General features: G+C 39.5%; 1 protein-coding gene across 1 annotated transcript in view; it reads left to right on the top strand.

Annotated features, from left to right (window-relative positions):
- The window catches only part of IPO5 (importin 5), a 41,540-nt gene that overhangs the window by 13,875 nt on the left and 13,288 nt on the right, over positions 1-14,377 (top strand). The window contains exons 7-15 of the mRNA XM_080798050.1: positions 1,032-1,154; positions 1,242-1,362; positions 3,136-3,223; positions 5,460-5,566; positions 9,194-9,318; positions 9,411-9,500; positions 9,620-9,793; positions 12,118-12,336; positions 13,408-13,491. Coding sequence (XP_080654176.1) covers positions 1,032-1,154; positions 1,242-1,362; positions 3,136-3,223; positions 5,460-5,566; positions 9,194-9,318; positions 9,411-9,500; positions 9,620-9,793; positions 12,118-12,336; positions 13,408-13,491 — 1,131 coding nt within the window. The remainder of the gene's footprint in view (positions 1-1,031; positions 1,155-1,241; positions 1,363-3,135; positions 3,224-5,459; positions 5,567-9,193; positions 9,319-9,410; positions 9,501-9,619; positions 9,794-12,117; positions 12,337-13,407; positions 13,492-14,377) is intronic.

The raw sequence follows: 14,377 nt of genomic DNA, 5'->3' as shown, positions 1-14,377 counted from the left end.
GCCTCTGTCCCCACTGAACTTTGATCTCTTGCCTTTCATAGACTCATGGTCTTTTAAAATACTTAGGATTTCAAATTTTTCTAGAATGTAAACGATAAAAGCAATTTATGGCTATTGAATATATAACCACATAAGTTATTACCATAGGATCAGCCAAATAACCCATGAAACATAATGCCCATTTGACATAAGGAGAAGCCAAAGAGGAGAGGTTAAGAAACTTGCCCAAAATCACAGTGTTGGTAAGTGATGGAAACGTGATCCAAACCCAAACTGGACAGTAGTCCTTATTCTTAAGCCCAGGACTTGAAATGGTTTGTACTATAAAGTGAACAGATTGTGGTTAATTGTCACTATTGTATCCCAAAGGTGTTATTCCTTTAGGGATACTTTTCTGCCTTAATCAGAAAGTAAAAGAAGATTGTATAAGTTAGAGCAACTTGTTAGACCCGTATTTTGTAATAACTGCATATTCTATTTTGAAATGCATAGATAACATGCTATGCATGTTAGGCAGCAGGCAGAGTGAGAGGGACAAGCAAGCTACCTGCCGAGCAAGGACCTGGATGTGGGATGCGATCCCAGGACTCTGGGATCATGACTTGAACCAAAGGGAGACGCTTAACCAACTGATCCACTCAGGTGTCCCTGGACACTTTAAATGTATCATACATAAGGTCTAGTATTTACTGCATGTCTGAAAAAGATGAGGATATGGATATTGGAGGGACAGAAGTAAAGGATTCCTTCTGGTCATGAAAAGAATTCCTTGACAGCCTTAAGTTTATTGTGCTAGTTACTATAATTCTGACTTAGAATTAAATATTTGTATGTTTCCAGTTAATTTTAGTCAAAAGGAAGGTATACATGTGACTCTGAATTTGCTTCTCTAGATTGCTAAGTTGTTACTTAGTGAAAATGCTCTTCAGTAATATTATTCTGTTGTCTGTGTCTTAATGTTTTGACAGTGAGGCATCACATCTATAAAGTGACTCTTGGACATAGACCTTTTTTCTTTCCATTTTTTCCAGGCGGTGAATGACTCGTGCTACCAGAATGACGATTCAGTCCTCAAATCCCTTGTTGAGATTGCAGATACCGTTCCAAAGTATTTGCGTCCTCATTTAGAAGCTACTTTACAGCTAAGTCTAAAGGTAAATACGGTATTTCTGTAAATGATCTGTTTCTTCTTAGTGAATAATCTAAACTATTAAACACATACAAATACATCTTCTCTGTAGTTGTGTGGAGACACCAGCCTCAATAATATGCAACGCCAGCTTGCCCTTGAGGTAATCGTGACCCTATCTGAGACTGCAGCTGCTATGTTAAGAAAACATACCAACATTGTTGCACAGACCAGTAAGTCAAAGGTCTTTAAATAATTTATGTTAAAAGTAGAAAAATTGTTGGACGAACTTGCTGAGAGTTGTGTAAACTCACAGATTTGCTGAGAATATAATGGATGTTCTTTTACTATCAGATGAATGTGGAGAAATGTCTTTTTGTACGTATTTATGTGGGTGGACCAAGCACAGTGGCTGTGCCGCAGATATTCTGAAATCCCACTGTTGTAGGCATGACTTGTGATACCTGGAAATAAATCAAAAGATATATCTTTTATTTCCCCCATCTTTTATGGGGGAAATTGGGTAACATGTTGAAAGACCAATAGGAGAACTAAATATCAGTTCTCCTCAAACTAATGTATAACCTATTACAGTTTCAGTCAAAATCCAAATAAAGTTGGTTTTAAGGTTGATCCTAAAATTCATGTAAAATGATATAAGTCCTGAAGTAACCAAGACAATTTAGAGGAGCAAAGTAGAGATCTTGCCTTCTCATCTGTGAATATTTAGAAATTGTTGGTGATAAAGGGAGACAAATGGATCATAGGGAGCAGATGGACTTATGAGTGGATCCATTCACCTGGAAATACAGTGGACTTTAAAAGATGGACAGTTGACCAAAGGTCATTCTGTGGCAAAAATCTGTCCCAACCTCAGATACCCTATGAAAACCAATTTGGGGTTGATTAAACACCTCAGTGATAAATACTTTTTAAAAGTAAAGCTTAAGAGTAGAGAAAGTTTTGTTTTTTAAGAGTGACTCACAAACCATAGATGGAAACATTGCTAAATTTGCGAATACTAAAACAGCTTTTAACCAAATACACCATAAGTGAAAATAAAGGATAAGTTGCAGTACACACAATCATCGAATTCAGGTCTGTAGCAAACAGGCAAAGCAACAGGTAGGAACCAGAAATTCGTAAGGGAGGAATTGGAACGAGCTAATGAGGGCTGCTAAGCATCAGTTAACACCAGTGCAGTTGTGGAGTCCCAAGTTGCCACAAAGTTCAATAGTTACCAAGTGTTGATGAAAGGTGTGGAGCAGAGGACTCTTACAGCTCCAGAGCATCTCACACATGGTAATGAAGTAAGACAGGTCTTCTTTCAGACTTCTGGAACAGTGCACGTTTATGCTACCACTATACTGAACAGTTAGTCTTTCTTATTCATATTGAAGATGCCTGTAACAGTTTCATGCCCTGAACTCAAACTTGTCAAGGATGTGTGAATAGTAATCTCATCAAAGCAAATTTTGTAATAGGGAGAAAATTAGAAACAACTAAAATGCCAATCAGTAGAATAGTGTGTTTATGTAATAGAACACTGTGAAGGAATTAAATTGAAATCCATGTGTGTTGAGAAGAAAGCAGATTGCCCAAGGATACATGTAATATGGTATTATTTATTGTGTAAAAATTAACTTGAGCTACTCCTATATTTTGTGTACAGAGAAATCTGTAGTTCAAGTGTAAAAACACTTGGGAATGAGAGGCATAGATTTTAGGCAGTGCTACCCTCTGGTGACTAAAGGAAAGAATATAATAGTATCTGGGAAGTTTGACTTTTATTTTTAATGTTACTTCTTAAACAGAACAAGATCTAAAGCAAATGTGGCAAAAAGGTTAAAATTTAACAAACCAGGTGTTGGGGGACAGGCAAATTTTTCTGTCTTAGAGACAAAGTAAATCCTTTGGTTTTTATTTAAAATTCTTGTTCGTAAGCAGTGATATTAATAAAATAAAAAAGCCACAGTATTTGGGTATGAAGTGATGATTTGCTTTAGTTCCTCAGATGTTAGCGATGATGGTTGACCTCGAAGAGGATGAGGACTGGGCAAATGCAGATGAGCTGGAAGATGATGACTTTGACAGGTAAATTGCGCATGCCAGACACTTTGTTGGAGGCACCCTTGGCGGAATGGAGTGAGTACAGGTTGCAGCAAGAGTTTGGGGTTCTAGGGCCCGTCTCTTTCTGCTGCATTCTGTAATCTAAAGTTAAACTTAAGTTTGGAAACTGGGACACTTGGGTTTGTTTGTTTTTGTTTTTGTTTTTTAATTGAGATTTTATTTGAGAGAAAGCATGAGATGGGGGAGGGTCAGAGGAAGAAGCAGACTCCCCACTGAATGGGGAGCCCAATGTAGGACTCTTCTGGGATTCCAGAGTCACGACCTGAGCCGAAGGATCATGACGCTTAACCGATTGAGCCACCCAGGCACCTGACACTTCGGCTTTGTGTCAGATTCTGTAAATATTTTTAATAAAGTAGATATCTTTTCCACCCCATTTTACTCTAAATTTTCAAGATTTTTTTTAGTGTAAGAGTATCTTAAAGTATGTGTAAAGAAGCTTTATTGTGAAAAATGCTTTTATATGCGTAGACCTCACTTAAAATAGTTGTTTCCACACAGTTCCTGGCAAAATGCCCTGATTTCCCAATTTCGCACAAGTTAACCTTAGGCTAGAGAGGAGACAGCGGTGGCAAGATTTGTACTCCAAGATACAGTGACACCAGAGCTACTTTTTAACTTACTCAGATTTAAGAGGCCGTCATGGATAGAGATTCCTATGGCAGAGACCGCCAGAATCTAAGTCACTGCCCAGTGGTGATGATGGTCTCTTAAATACGAATGAGACGGCAGCACTTCAGAGCTCTGTTACCTTCATGGATTCTTTCAGTGGCCCTAAAGGTACAGTCTCAGGTAGATTCAGAAATGGAGGGCGGGGTTGAGTGATCTGTCTGGGTTTTGTTTAGCCAGTCTGTAGACTGGGGTTTCATACCATTTCTCTTACTCTTTCCAGTACATCATACTACCTCCCTTTCTTAAAAAGAACCGAGGGGCGCCTGTGTGGCTCAGTGGGTTAAGCCTCTGCCTTCGGCTCAGGTCATGATCTCAGGGTCCTGGGATCGAGCCCCGCATTGGGCTCCCTGCTCAGCCAGGAGTCTGCTTCCCCTTCTCACTCTGCCTGCCTCTCTGCCTACTTGTGAGCTCTCTCTCAAATAAATAAATGAAAAATCTTTAAAAAAAAAACAAAAAGAATCGAAAGTATTCCCCTGAAAGGCTGGTAGTTGGTATAAGCTACTGTAACAGGTATTAGGTAAAATTAAAGACATTTGCCTTACAGAATATACAGTGTGTTTTGCAGCTAGTCCCATGATTAGAAGTGCCTACTCTGGTTTAAATGCCGTTTTGAAATATATGAAAGTAATCCTTCACTGAAAATTACTTCATGGGACTGAAGGGAAGACCAGGCTCAGACTGGGTTTCCTTTCTATGGTTCAGTTATTGTAATGTGCTGCTCCCTGGCCTTTCATTTTCCCTGTACAAGGCATTTAATTTATGTGACTTAACAAAGCGATTTTTTTCTGGTCTAGATGAATAAGATTTTCTTATCTGTGAGTAAACAGGTCTTAAATATATTTCCAAGATGAATTTGAGTAATCCTCAAGATATTTACAGCTCCCTCTTTATTGTCTGCTCCTCCTGGCATTTTGAGACGATGCGCATGACAGACTCACTCCTTCAAAGCAGTGTAGAAAGCTCTTACGGCCAGGTTTCTTCAGTTTTCAGTGAAAACACTGGAATTGAGTTTCCCCTGTGCATAATTTGTGGCAGTGCAGTTTGCACCCCTTTGAAAGCAAGTGAGCTCACAGCAAGGAAGACAGTCTCCAGAGTCTCAGCACGGCTTTCAGTTTCCCGGGTTCTGTCCGTTGAGGAGTTTGAAGGGAATATGTCCAGGAGAGGAGATAACAAGGCTCTTCTATACACTCTGCTCATACCTCTGAGTCTCGAAAGCATCAAAGCTTGAGGGTTAGCCTGTGAGGGGTGTGTGCAGAAGAGGAAGAGAGAGAGCAGAGTCTTGAAAGTTAAGATCGAGACACAGGACTTGTTACGCCACGGTGAATGAATCACGAAGATATTATGTGCCCTCCGCCTTTTCTTTAATTCTGGATTTCTAGCTCACAACTTCATACATTTGGAAGACGGCTTGCGTTGGGTCTTTCTCAGCCTTAGTTGACTATGATAACGTGTTCAGATGTACGTGTATACAGTGCACAGTTCTTGTGTCTGTTGAGCGAGGTGAATCCCTTCTCTGGTCTGTGTGCAGCAATGCGGTTGCTGGGGAGAGCGCCCTGGACCGAATGGCATGCGGACTCGGTGGGAAGCTGGTGCTGCCGATGATCAAGGAACACATCATGCAGATGCTCCAGAATCGTAAGCTGGGTCTCCCTCAAATGCTCAAGGGGTGCAGTGTGGCTTTCTAAATCCTAAACTCTGACAAGCACTGAGACTTACTTTCTTTGCCTTTTTTATCCTGCGCTTAGCCCAACTTTTATATGGTCCTGATAAAATCCTACTTTGTCCTCTTTGGAACCACTCAGACTTATGTGGAAGAATGCTTTTTCTCACTACTGCAAATGTTCATTCAGTTCTCTCCCTAGAATTGGCTTCAGTGCATAGGAAGAAATTGTAATTCCAAGGAAAAACTATAGATTTGCTCCCCAGGCAGAAATAATCTAGGTTTTAATTTTTAAATAAGACATCGTTATTTATTGTTTATGAAATATTAGCATACTTGATTCATATCATCTTCCTTTATCCACTCCTTTTTTTTTTTAAAAACGTATAATCGGAAGAGAAGCCACTTCTGTATTTCTGCTGTTGTTTTCATAGCAAATATTTGGTCATTTGTCAGCCTCTGTACCTGTAATTTATAGCAGTATCAAAAATTGTTGTATAGGTGTTCTACTTTTTTTTTTTTTAAGGTGTTATTTTTAGATAATCTCTGCATCCAGTGTGCTCCACCAAGCCAGCCAGGTGCCCCCCCCCCTTTTTTTGTCTTTTTAATTACGGAGTTAAGGTGCTTAACCTTTTAAAAAAATTCAAATACAGAAATGCGGCTTAGATTTAGAGATGGCCACTGTTAAATGGTCTCTGACACTTTGTCTGACCTCCTTTGTGCATACCTGCAGTTTTTAAAAAGTTTGAACATACCTTATGGATACCATACTCAGCTTAAGCTTTTACCCCAGGATATATTGTAGCACCACATAAACAGCTCCCCCTCATTTTTTTAACAGCCACATAGCCTTCTACAATACTCCACTAAATGTTAATAGTTTTTGTTGATTACAAATAACGCTAATGCATACACTCTTCTACAGAAATCCTGGCTTACTTGTATGTGTATTTATATCTATAGGGTACATTATATACAAGATACACACTTGAGGGTCTGACCATTGATTCAGCATCTTAAAGTAGTAAAACGGAGTTGTAACAAAAGACTAGCTTCAAATCAAAGTGAATCATTGAGAACTAGAGGCCTTATGCAGTTTACCTAATTCTTTCTTATCCTATATAAGACTCTTCTCCTGAAAAGGCATGGCCCAAAACCGTTATTCCTTTATAATGATGTGATTTTGTATCTGGGTCTTGGATAATTATCTTCCCCTTTTTTTCCCTCCTAAATTTATTGACAGTTTCTTTGCCCCTTCAAAGGGATGGAGACAGCATCAAAGATTGCTTAAGTTATAAGAGCTGTTAGGAAGTATCTAGCTTTTCCATTTTTAAAATGAAGAAAGTAGCCCAGATGCACAGGGTCACCCCAGCTGCCACTGTCTCACTGTTGGTTCACACTATTCTTCAAATCAGTGTGGATGTGACTGTGACTTGTAGTTCAAGAATTTGGCTTTTAAATTTCTGCTGCAGCTTACTAGCTGGATGCCAGAGGCTTTATATATATGGCAGTGAACTCTTAATAAGATTTGTTACTGTTAACTGTATGGCTTTGAGCAAATCTTCTGCCCCTGAATTTCCTCATCTGTAAACGAGGAAAAATGATGCAGAGATGTATTTCATGTGTGCAAAGAGTGCTTCAGCAACAGCAAACAGTATGTATGTCCTAGTAACTTAACATGCGCCCCACTTATTTTTAAAGATTGTTCTACTGGCTTTGCTTTAAATAATAAAAAGGAAATTTTAAAGGAGAAAAGCCATTTCCAAATCCCTATACCATAGCATCACATACTGCTGAACATAACTTTCAGGGACTCTGCCTGTTGGAGATGTGTAGGCATATCTCTCTCTTCTCTGAACCAAATATTCAGTAATTATTGCCTCTCTTCTTTAAATTAGTAAATTCATTATGCAAAGATTAGCATCCTATTTACCGGTTTCCTAGGATGATTACTCCTCAACTGAAAAATTTTGGCTTACTCATCTGTTGAGTAATTGAAACTCACTAAAAATAAATATTTAATAATGTTATAAATAATGGGTTTTAATGCATAACAGCAAAATTAGGAATTTCTCAGAAATTTTTTCTAGTAGAAAAGTTGACCAACTTTTTTCTTGACCAACTCAAACCATCTTCCAAATGTATAAAGTTGTGAGCTAAAAACCCAGAATTAAAGAAAAGAGGGAGGGTACATAACAGTCACAACAGAGTTCATCTTTATGTGAGTTTTGGGCTTCCCAAAGTGAACAGTTAAGTCTGATAAAATATCAGACTTTACTACATCTTTAGTTTAGGTTTACCCTTAGGCCAGCAGTTCTCAACCCTTCTGTCTTCAGGACCCCTTTACGCTCTTAAAAATTACTGAAGATCCCAGAGTGCTTTTGTTTATGTGGTATATCAATGTTTATATCATTAGAAATGAAAACAAACATTTAAAATGCGCACTTAAAGATAACAGTATTAAACCCATTGCACATTAACAAATAACGTTTTTCATGAAGAATGACTCTTCCAAAACAAAAACATGTTAGTGAGAAGAATGTTTTATGCATTTTTGTAAATATTTTCTAAATATCTTACGATATTTAGAAATATAGTTCCTACTTCTGCTTCTTCCTTCGGTCTCATGGGATCTTACATGTTTTGTAATTCTTGGAGTACTCCACTGGACCCTCAGAATCGAGAGTGAGAGAGTATTATCAGGAGAATAGTTTTGATTCAGAGAATCCCAGGGTTCTTGGGCCCCACTTTGAAAACCATTGCTTTACAGATACTAGCTTTCTGCATTTATGTATCTCTTGCTTTTTGCCACAAGTTGTGTGAAACACTTCAAAGGGAACAATAATATAAATACAAGCATTTAGAATTGAGAGTCAGGGAAATTATATATTACAATATAATAGGAAGGTTTAGTAAAATAAATATCGTCTAGCTAATTTCTATTAGTCTAAAATCACATAGCTATTAGCAATAGAATACAAATGAAGTTCATCTGTGTTCATGTATCATATTGTTAAATAAACATTCTTTAAAAGCAGCATCTTTCCTCCATGGCTTTTTTTCCTTTTTACAGAAATATGACTGAGGCACCTGGCTCGCTCCGTTCAGTAGAGCATGGGACTCTTGATCTTGGGGTCATAAGTTCAAGCCCCATGTTGGGTGTGGAGATTGCTTAAATAAATAAAATGATAAACTTTAAATTAAAAAAAAAAAAAAAGGAAATGTGACCAGGAATGGAGATAAAGTGACTCTTTATTCAGTAAATAGTATACGTGACACACAATCCAGGTACTTGTTGCTTACGGTAAATCTTAGGGGTAAAGCCTCATTTTCAGCAGTTGCTGAAAATACTAACAAGCTCTTTGCTTCCTTACTGCCTTTTAACTACTTCTGAAATAGAAGTGCTCGTGTGACGTAACTGTCACTCCAGTGAAAGAGTCCCAGTCAGGCACTTTTCTCTGTTCATTTTTCTAATTAATGTATAAAAATATTTTGATAGTCTTCTCCAAATAAGGAGAACTTGGTGTTAGACTTCTGACTACCAGAGTGACATGTTTGTACTGGTTAATTGCTCTTCTTTCATGTGTGATTATTTCTTGTAGCTGACTGGAAATACCGGCATGCAGGCTTAATGGCCTTATCTGCCATTGGTGAAGGATGCCACCAGCAAATGGAAGGAATTTTAAATGAGATAGTAAATTTTGTCTTGCTTTTTCTCCAGGATCCTGTAAGTACCAGTAAATATCTGACTCTTAATTATTACTGTAGTTTCTCATGGGAACCCATTGCCTTTACTTAACACAAAGTAACCCATTCCAGCATCCAAGAGTAAGGTATGCAGCCTGTAATGCTGTGGGACAGATGGCTACAGATTTTGCACCTGGTTTCCAGAAGAAGTTTCATGAGAAGGTGAGTAACAATGCCCCCAAACACTCAAATCAAGACTTTAAGAAGAGGGTTGGCATTTTCTGTGTATGCTTTGAAATGTGGCATTTCAAAATGTGTGCTCACCTGCTGGCATTTCACAGGTGATCGCAGCTCTGCTGCAGACCATGGAAGACCAAGGCAACCAGCGAGTACAGGCCCACGCCGCCGCCGCGCTTATTAACTTCACTGAGGACTGTCCCAAGTCACTACTTATCCCATATTTAGACAATCTAGTGAAACATCTGCATTCCATCATGGTACTTAAACTTCAAGAGGTAAGTTTCTAGGTCTTTCAGCTCCTCATCTAGAGATGAACATAGGTGAATTTGATGGGTAAGACCTGGAGAAAGAGAAACTTTTCAGCATGGCCATATAGAATAGAAAGTTAAGTTCAGCCATTTGAAGTAGCATAATTCAGTCTTGACAAGAGAATAGGCCAATATTGGAATTGGAGAAGAAGATAGAGCCTAAAGGTTAGGTAAAATCAGTATTTGAATTGCCTTGAAAACAAGGCAGTTATTTTGAATTCTGATTTATGTAAATTTGGAAGAACCATTTTGTTCTTAACTGCTGTAAGAAATCATGATAATGTGATTGTCGGAAATTAGCACGGTGGCATTGTGAGGCATAAACAAAAAGGGAGAAGATTTACCTCAAGACTGTCAGAAGATTATTGCTCAAAGAGCTTGGGAGGAAATTGGGGGAAGATGACTCTAAAAGTCATTTCTCAGGAAGCAGTAACAGTTTCTGCTGGTTTGAATTTAAAAAGATGAAGAAGTAGTGAAAAATGTTGACCATTCTTCTCACCTAGATGACAGAAGTAGAGAGATGAGAAAAAATTTCCTTTTTGCTTTAAATATGTTGGATTTCAAACAAGGCCCAGCTGTCCAAATAGAAGGTTTATAGTTAAGCTTAAATAAGCGGTGCAACCTAAAAACGATTGAACGATGTTTAATACAGCACTGTGTGAGAAAGAGGATGCCGGAGAGAAAGACAAAGATTTAGGCTCGGTTTGTTGTCAAATACCATGAAAATAAATGGCTGTAAAATTGACAGGACTAAAAGACAAATAAAAGCCTTTTGTTATGTATTATATTTAACAGTCATAAAGTTACTGTCAAGTTTCTGTAAAAGTAGCCTAACATTAGAAACTCGGTTCTTTGGGTTGTGTTTGTTTTTTTTTTTTTAAGATTTATTTATTTATTTGAGATTGGGGAGGGGCAGGAGAGAAAAATCTCAAGCAGACTCCCTGCTGAGCACAGAGCCCAACGCTGGGCTTGATCCCAGGACTCTGAGATCGAGATCTGAGCCGGAATCAGGAGTCAGTTGCTCAATCAACTGAGCCATCCAGATGCCCCTGGAATGTTAATTCTTGTACATTAATTCATTGTGAACCAGTGGCAATTTGCCTAACCCTATTCTCAAGGAGAACAAGGTGGAAGACAAGATACAGTGTCTCAGAAGGCGAAGAAAAGGGGTTCGAGACAGGACGGGTATTCAGAGTCAGAGGACAACAGACTGAGAACATGGTAAAGGAACATGAGTTAATCTGAAGACAAAGAAGCAGACCCAAATTGAAAGCAGATGAGTTGGTTAGTCAGGCGTAGATGGACCAAACGTGACTTTACAAGTAGGTTTGGGTAGAGGGTTGAAGAGTAAAGAGAGTTTCTATTGCATCCCCTTCCCCCAGATGGGCAACATGTCAGATTTTTAAAGACTGAAAGAAGGAATTGCTAAAATGGGATGGGAGGAGGACAAGGTATGTGGGCAAAAGTTGTACGAAGAGAAGGTAGCCAAGAAAGAACGGCATTTCTCTGAGATCAGGGGTAGGGTCAGGACCTGAAATGTGGAGCAGGTGCAGAAGAAGGGAGTAGGTTACCCTCTTATGGGGCAGTGTAAGTGGTACCCGGAGTTGAAGACCTCTGTGGAGAGTGGCTAAAGTTGCTAAGGGGAATGAAAGAATCTGGAGTACTCACTGGGTCAGGTCTTCATATGAATCCACAGGGATTATAAAATAGTATTACTGGTAACAGCATGAGCCCAGCTGCAAGTACCCACTGCTCATTACCGGCCAGGTCAGAGAACACCGCAGGTCTTCGGTGCGGAAGGAGGGTGCTCTCACCAGTCTCACCAGACTGGTGAGAAACTGTTTGTGAGGGAGCCCTGGCACCCGTGGTGCTGTTAAGGGGGACCTTCTAGGGAGAGTCAGATTAGAAGAAAAAGGGAATTCTCCACACCTGGAAGGACAGCACCAAGTACACAGTAAGTAGTGGGAGTAAATGAGGAAAAAGCACAGAGAAAGATAGGCATTAAGCTGGGGATACCAAAATTGGAAGAGGAATCAGATTTGTGGTCGAGCATGAGCTGCTCTGAGATAAAGCAGACCTGAGACGCGAGCGCTTTGTTAAATGTTGCTAGCTGCTACTCTCGGTAGTTCCACGGGGATCCTTCCATTTGCTCTGGAACCTGCAGTCTTCACTCTGGCTGCTGGAGGGTGGTCTCAGCTTGCTGGCAGAGAAGCGTTTGAGAGCTCGCAGCGGGTGTTGCCACGCCACCAGTTTCTCATTTCCATGACTTGTTTTGTGTGTTTTCCTTCTAGTTGATTCAGAAAGGCACCAAGTTAGTGTTGGAACAAGTTGTGACATCTATCGCATCAGTTGCAGATACCGCAGAGGAAAAATTTGTCCCCTACTATGATTTATTCATGCCATCACTAAAGCATATTGTCGAGAACGCAGTTCAGAAGGAACTCAGACTTCTCAGAGGAAAAACTATTGAGTGCATCAGCCTCATTGGTCTGGCCGTCGGGAAGGAAAAAGTAAGTGATTTTTCAAAGGTTGAATTTACTGTATGTAATTCGGCTGTGGAGGCATTGAGGGTTCTAGAGGGTTTTTCTTTCTGATAAACAGTTTTCTGATTGCTTGATTTTTTTCCATCGTCTTACTCTCCTATCACTGCTACTTTGTATATAAATTCATTTTATCAGTGTTAATATTAAGGTTTTTTCTTAATTCAGTTATGCTCTTGAAATCTCCTTTTCTTAGCCCATGTGCAGTCTGTCTCCTAGGAGGCATGTGGAGTTCAAGATCCATATGTGTAGTTTCAGCATGTACTTGGAAACATTCCACTTGCTTTCTTACTAATCCAAAGCATCAGGTATCCTAAGAGAGAAATCCTATATGCATATAGCTCTTCAGAAAATAATTACCAAGGACCATGCCCCAGTGTATTTCTCCACACCCCGCCCCCCCGCCGCCCCGGCATCTCAGAGTTGTCAGAGCTGATCCAAAGGAAGTCTGACTCCTCAGGTTCCAATTCTCAGAACTATCAACATTAGAACCTCTCTGGTGGGTTTTTCAAAACCAGCATCAGCTTTAACTTACCTTATAAACTGTTTTCTGTGGGATACTGAGAACCTAACCAACAATTTATGTTCCATACTCTGTCTGGTTTTCAAAACTGTCTTTGAAACACTGCCTGTTTACACAATGGAGATTGCCAGAACTACACAGAGTTAGATGAAAATCATATGGTTCTAGGGAGCAATCTAAAATTTTCTTTCTGGATTTAGATTATCTTTTTACTGCTGGAAATACATAAACTGTAGACCAAAACTTGATGTCGTTAGAGATACCTCTATACTGCAGTTCACGCTGACCTTCCCTGGAGAATATATTATTCTAGAAAGAGCACTAAGTCTGCAATATGTAGATGAGAATTTTTCTGTGTAACTTTAGTCTGAGGGGTTGTGACCCATGTGGGAAATGTAATAGATTTTCTTTTGGAAAGTTTTGTTGTTACACAAGAAACAAAACTGGGTAGCAATAAGCACCTCTCTGATCTGGGAACCACAAGTAACACTGGTGTTGATTTTCCTATTTTCTTCTAGTTCATGCAAGATGCATCAGATGTGATGCAGCTCTTACTGAAGACCCAGACAGACTTCAGTGACATGGAAGATGATGACCCTCAGGTAACGCAGCTTGCATACATTGGCTTTGATCCATTTAGGAGTTGTGGCTAGTGCAGGGTTAATGTACTCAAAAAATAATGAGTTAAAAAAAGGAGTAATGCGCTCCTTGAGATAACCCCTGGTTTCAGAGACATTCTTCACTGGCTTTCCTTTACTTCTCCTGCCACCTTTTGCTCAGTCTGCTCTAGCTTCCCCCCTCTCTTTTGACTCTCAGTTGATTTTTGGTGCTCTTTGGGTTCTGTCCCAGGCCCCTTGTCTCCTGAGTAGTCTTCTTCACCGTGGCTTCAGTTTTCCTCTATATGCTGTGACTTCCAGGTCTTTCTCTGAATTCAGGATTCATTTATCCAACAACTTACTAGATATCTCCATTTGGTTGTCTCCCAGTCCTCTCAGTGCCACCTGACTTCCTTCCCCAGTCAGAAAAGAAATACAAAAACCTAACAAACTTAGCACATGCTCTGCTTTTTTCTTTCTGCCTGTGAACAAACATTCGTTTCACTTAGGACTCACCCCCACCCCCACTCAGCCTAATCCCTGCTCATATTTCACGTCTGGTATAAGTCATGATAGTGGGTTCTTATGACAACGTGCTGTAAATCACAAGTGTGTGTTGTAATCCTTGTAGTATTCACAGTACCTAACAGGGACTACATAAATAATTGCTGAATTACATTTTGACTCTATACAGCCACACTATAATTGTTTCCCATAAACTTAAAATTTGTCTTAGAGTAGGAGTGGGGAGTATTTGTGTGAACACACATGGGGTAGATATATTGGGGAGTAAAAAAATCACTTCTGGGTTATCAGGATGATGAATTAAAAACTGGAATCTCTGTAGGTAATTTGCGGGTGATTAAGACTATGAAGTACAGTAGCAGAAGAG

The sequence above is a fragment of the Martes martes genome (assembly GCF_963455335.1).
Source record: "Martes martes genome assembly, chromosome: 3".
Taxonomy (NCBI): Eukaryota; Metazoa; Chordata; class Mammalia; order Carnivora; family Mustelidae; genus Martes; species Martes martes.
This window is presented reverse-complemented; position numbering and strand designations above follow the sequence as displayed.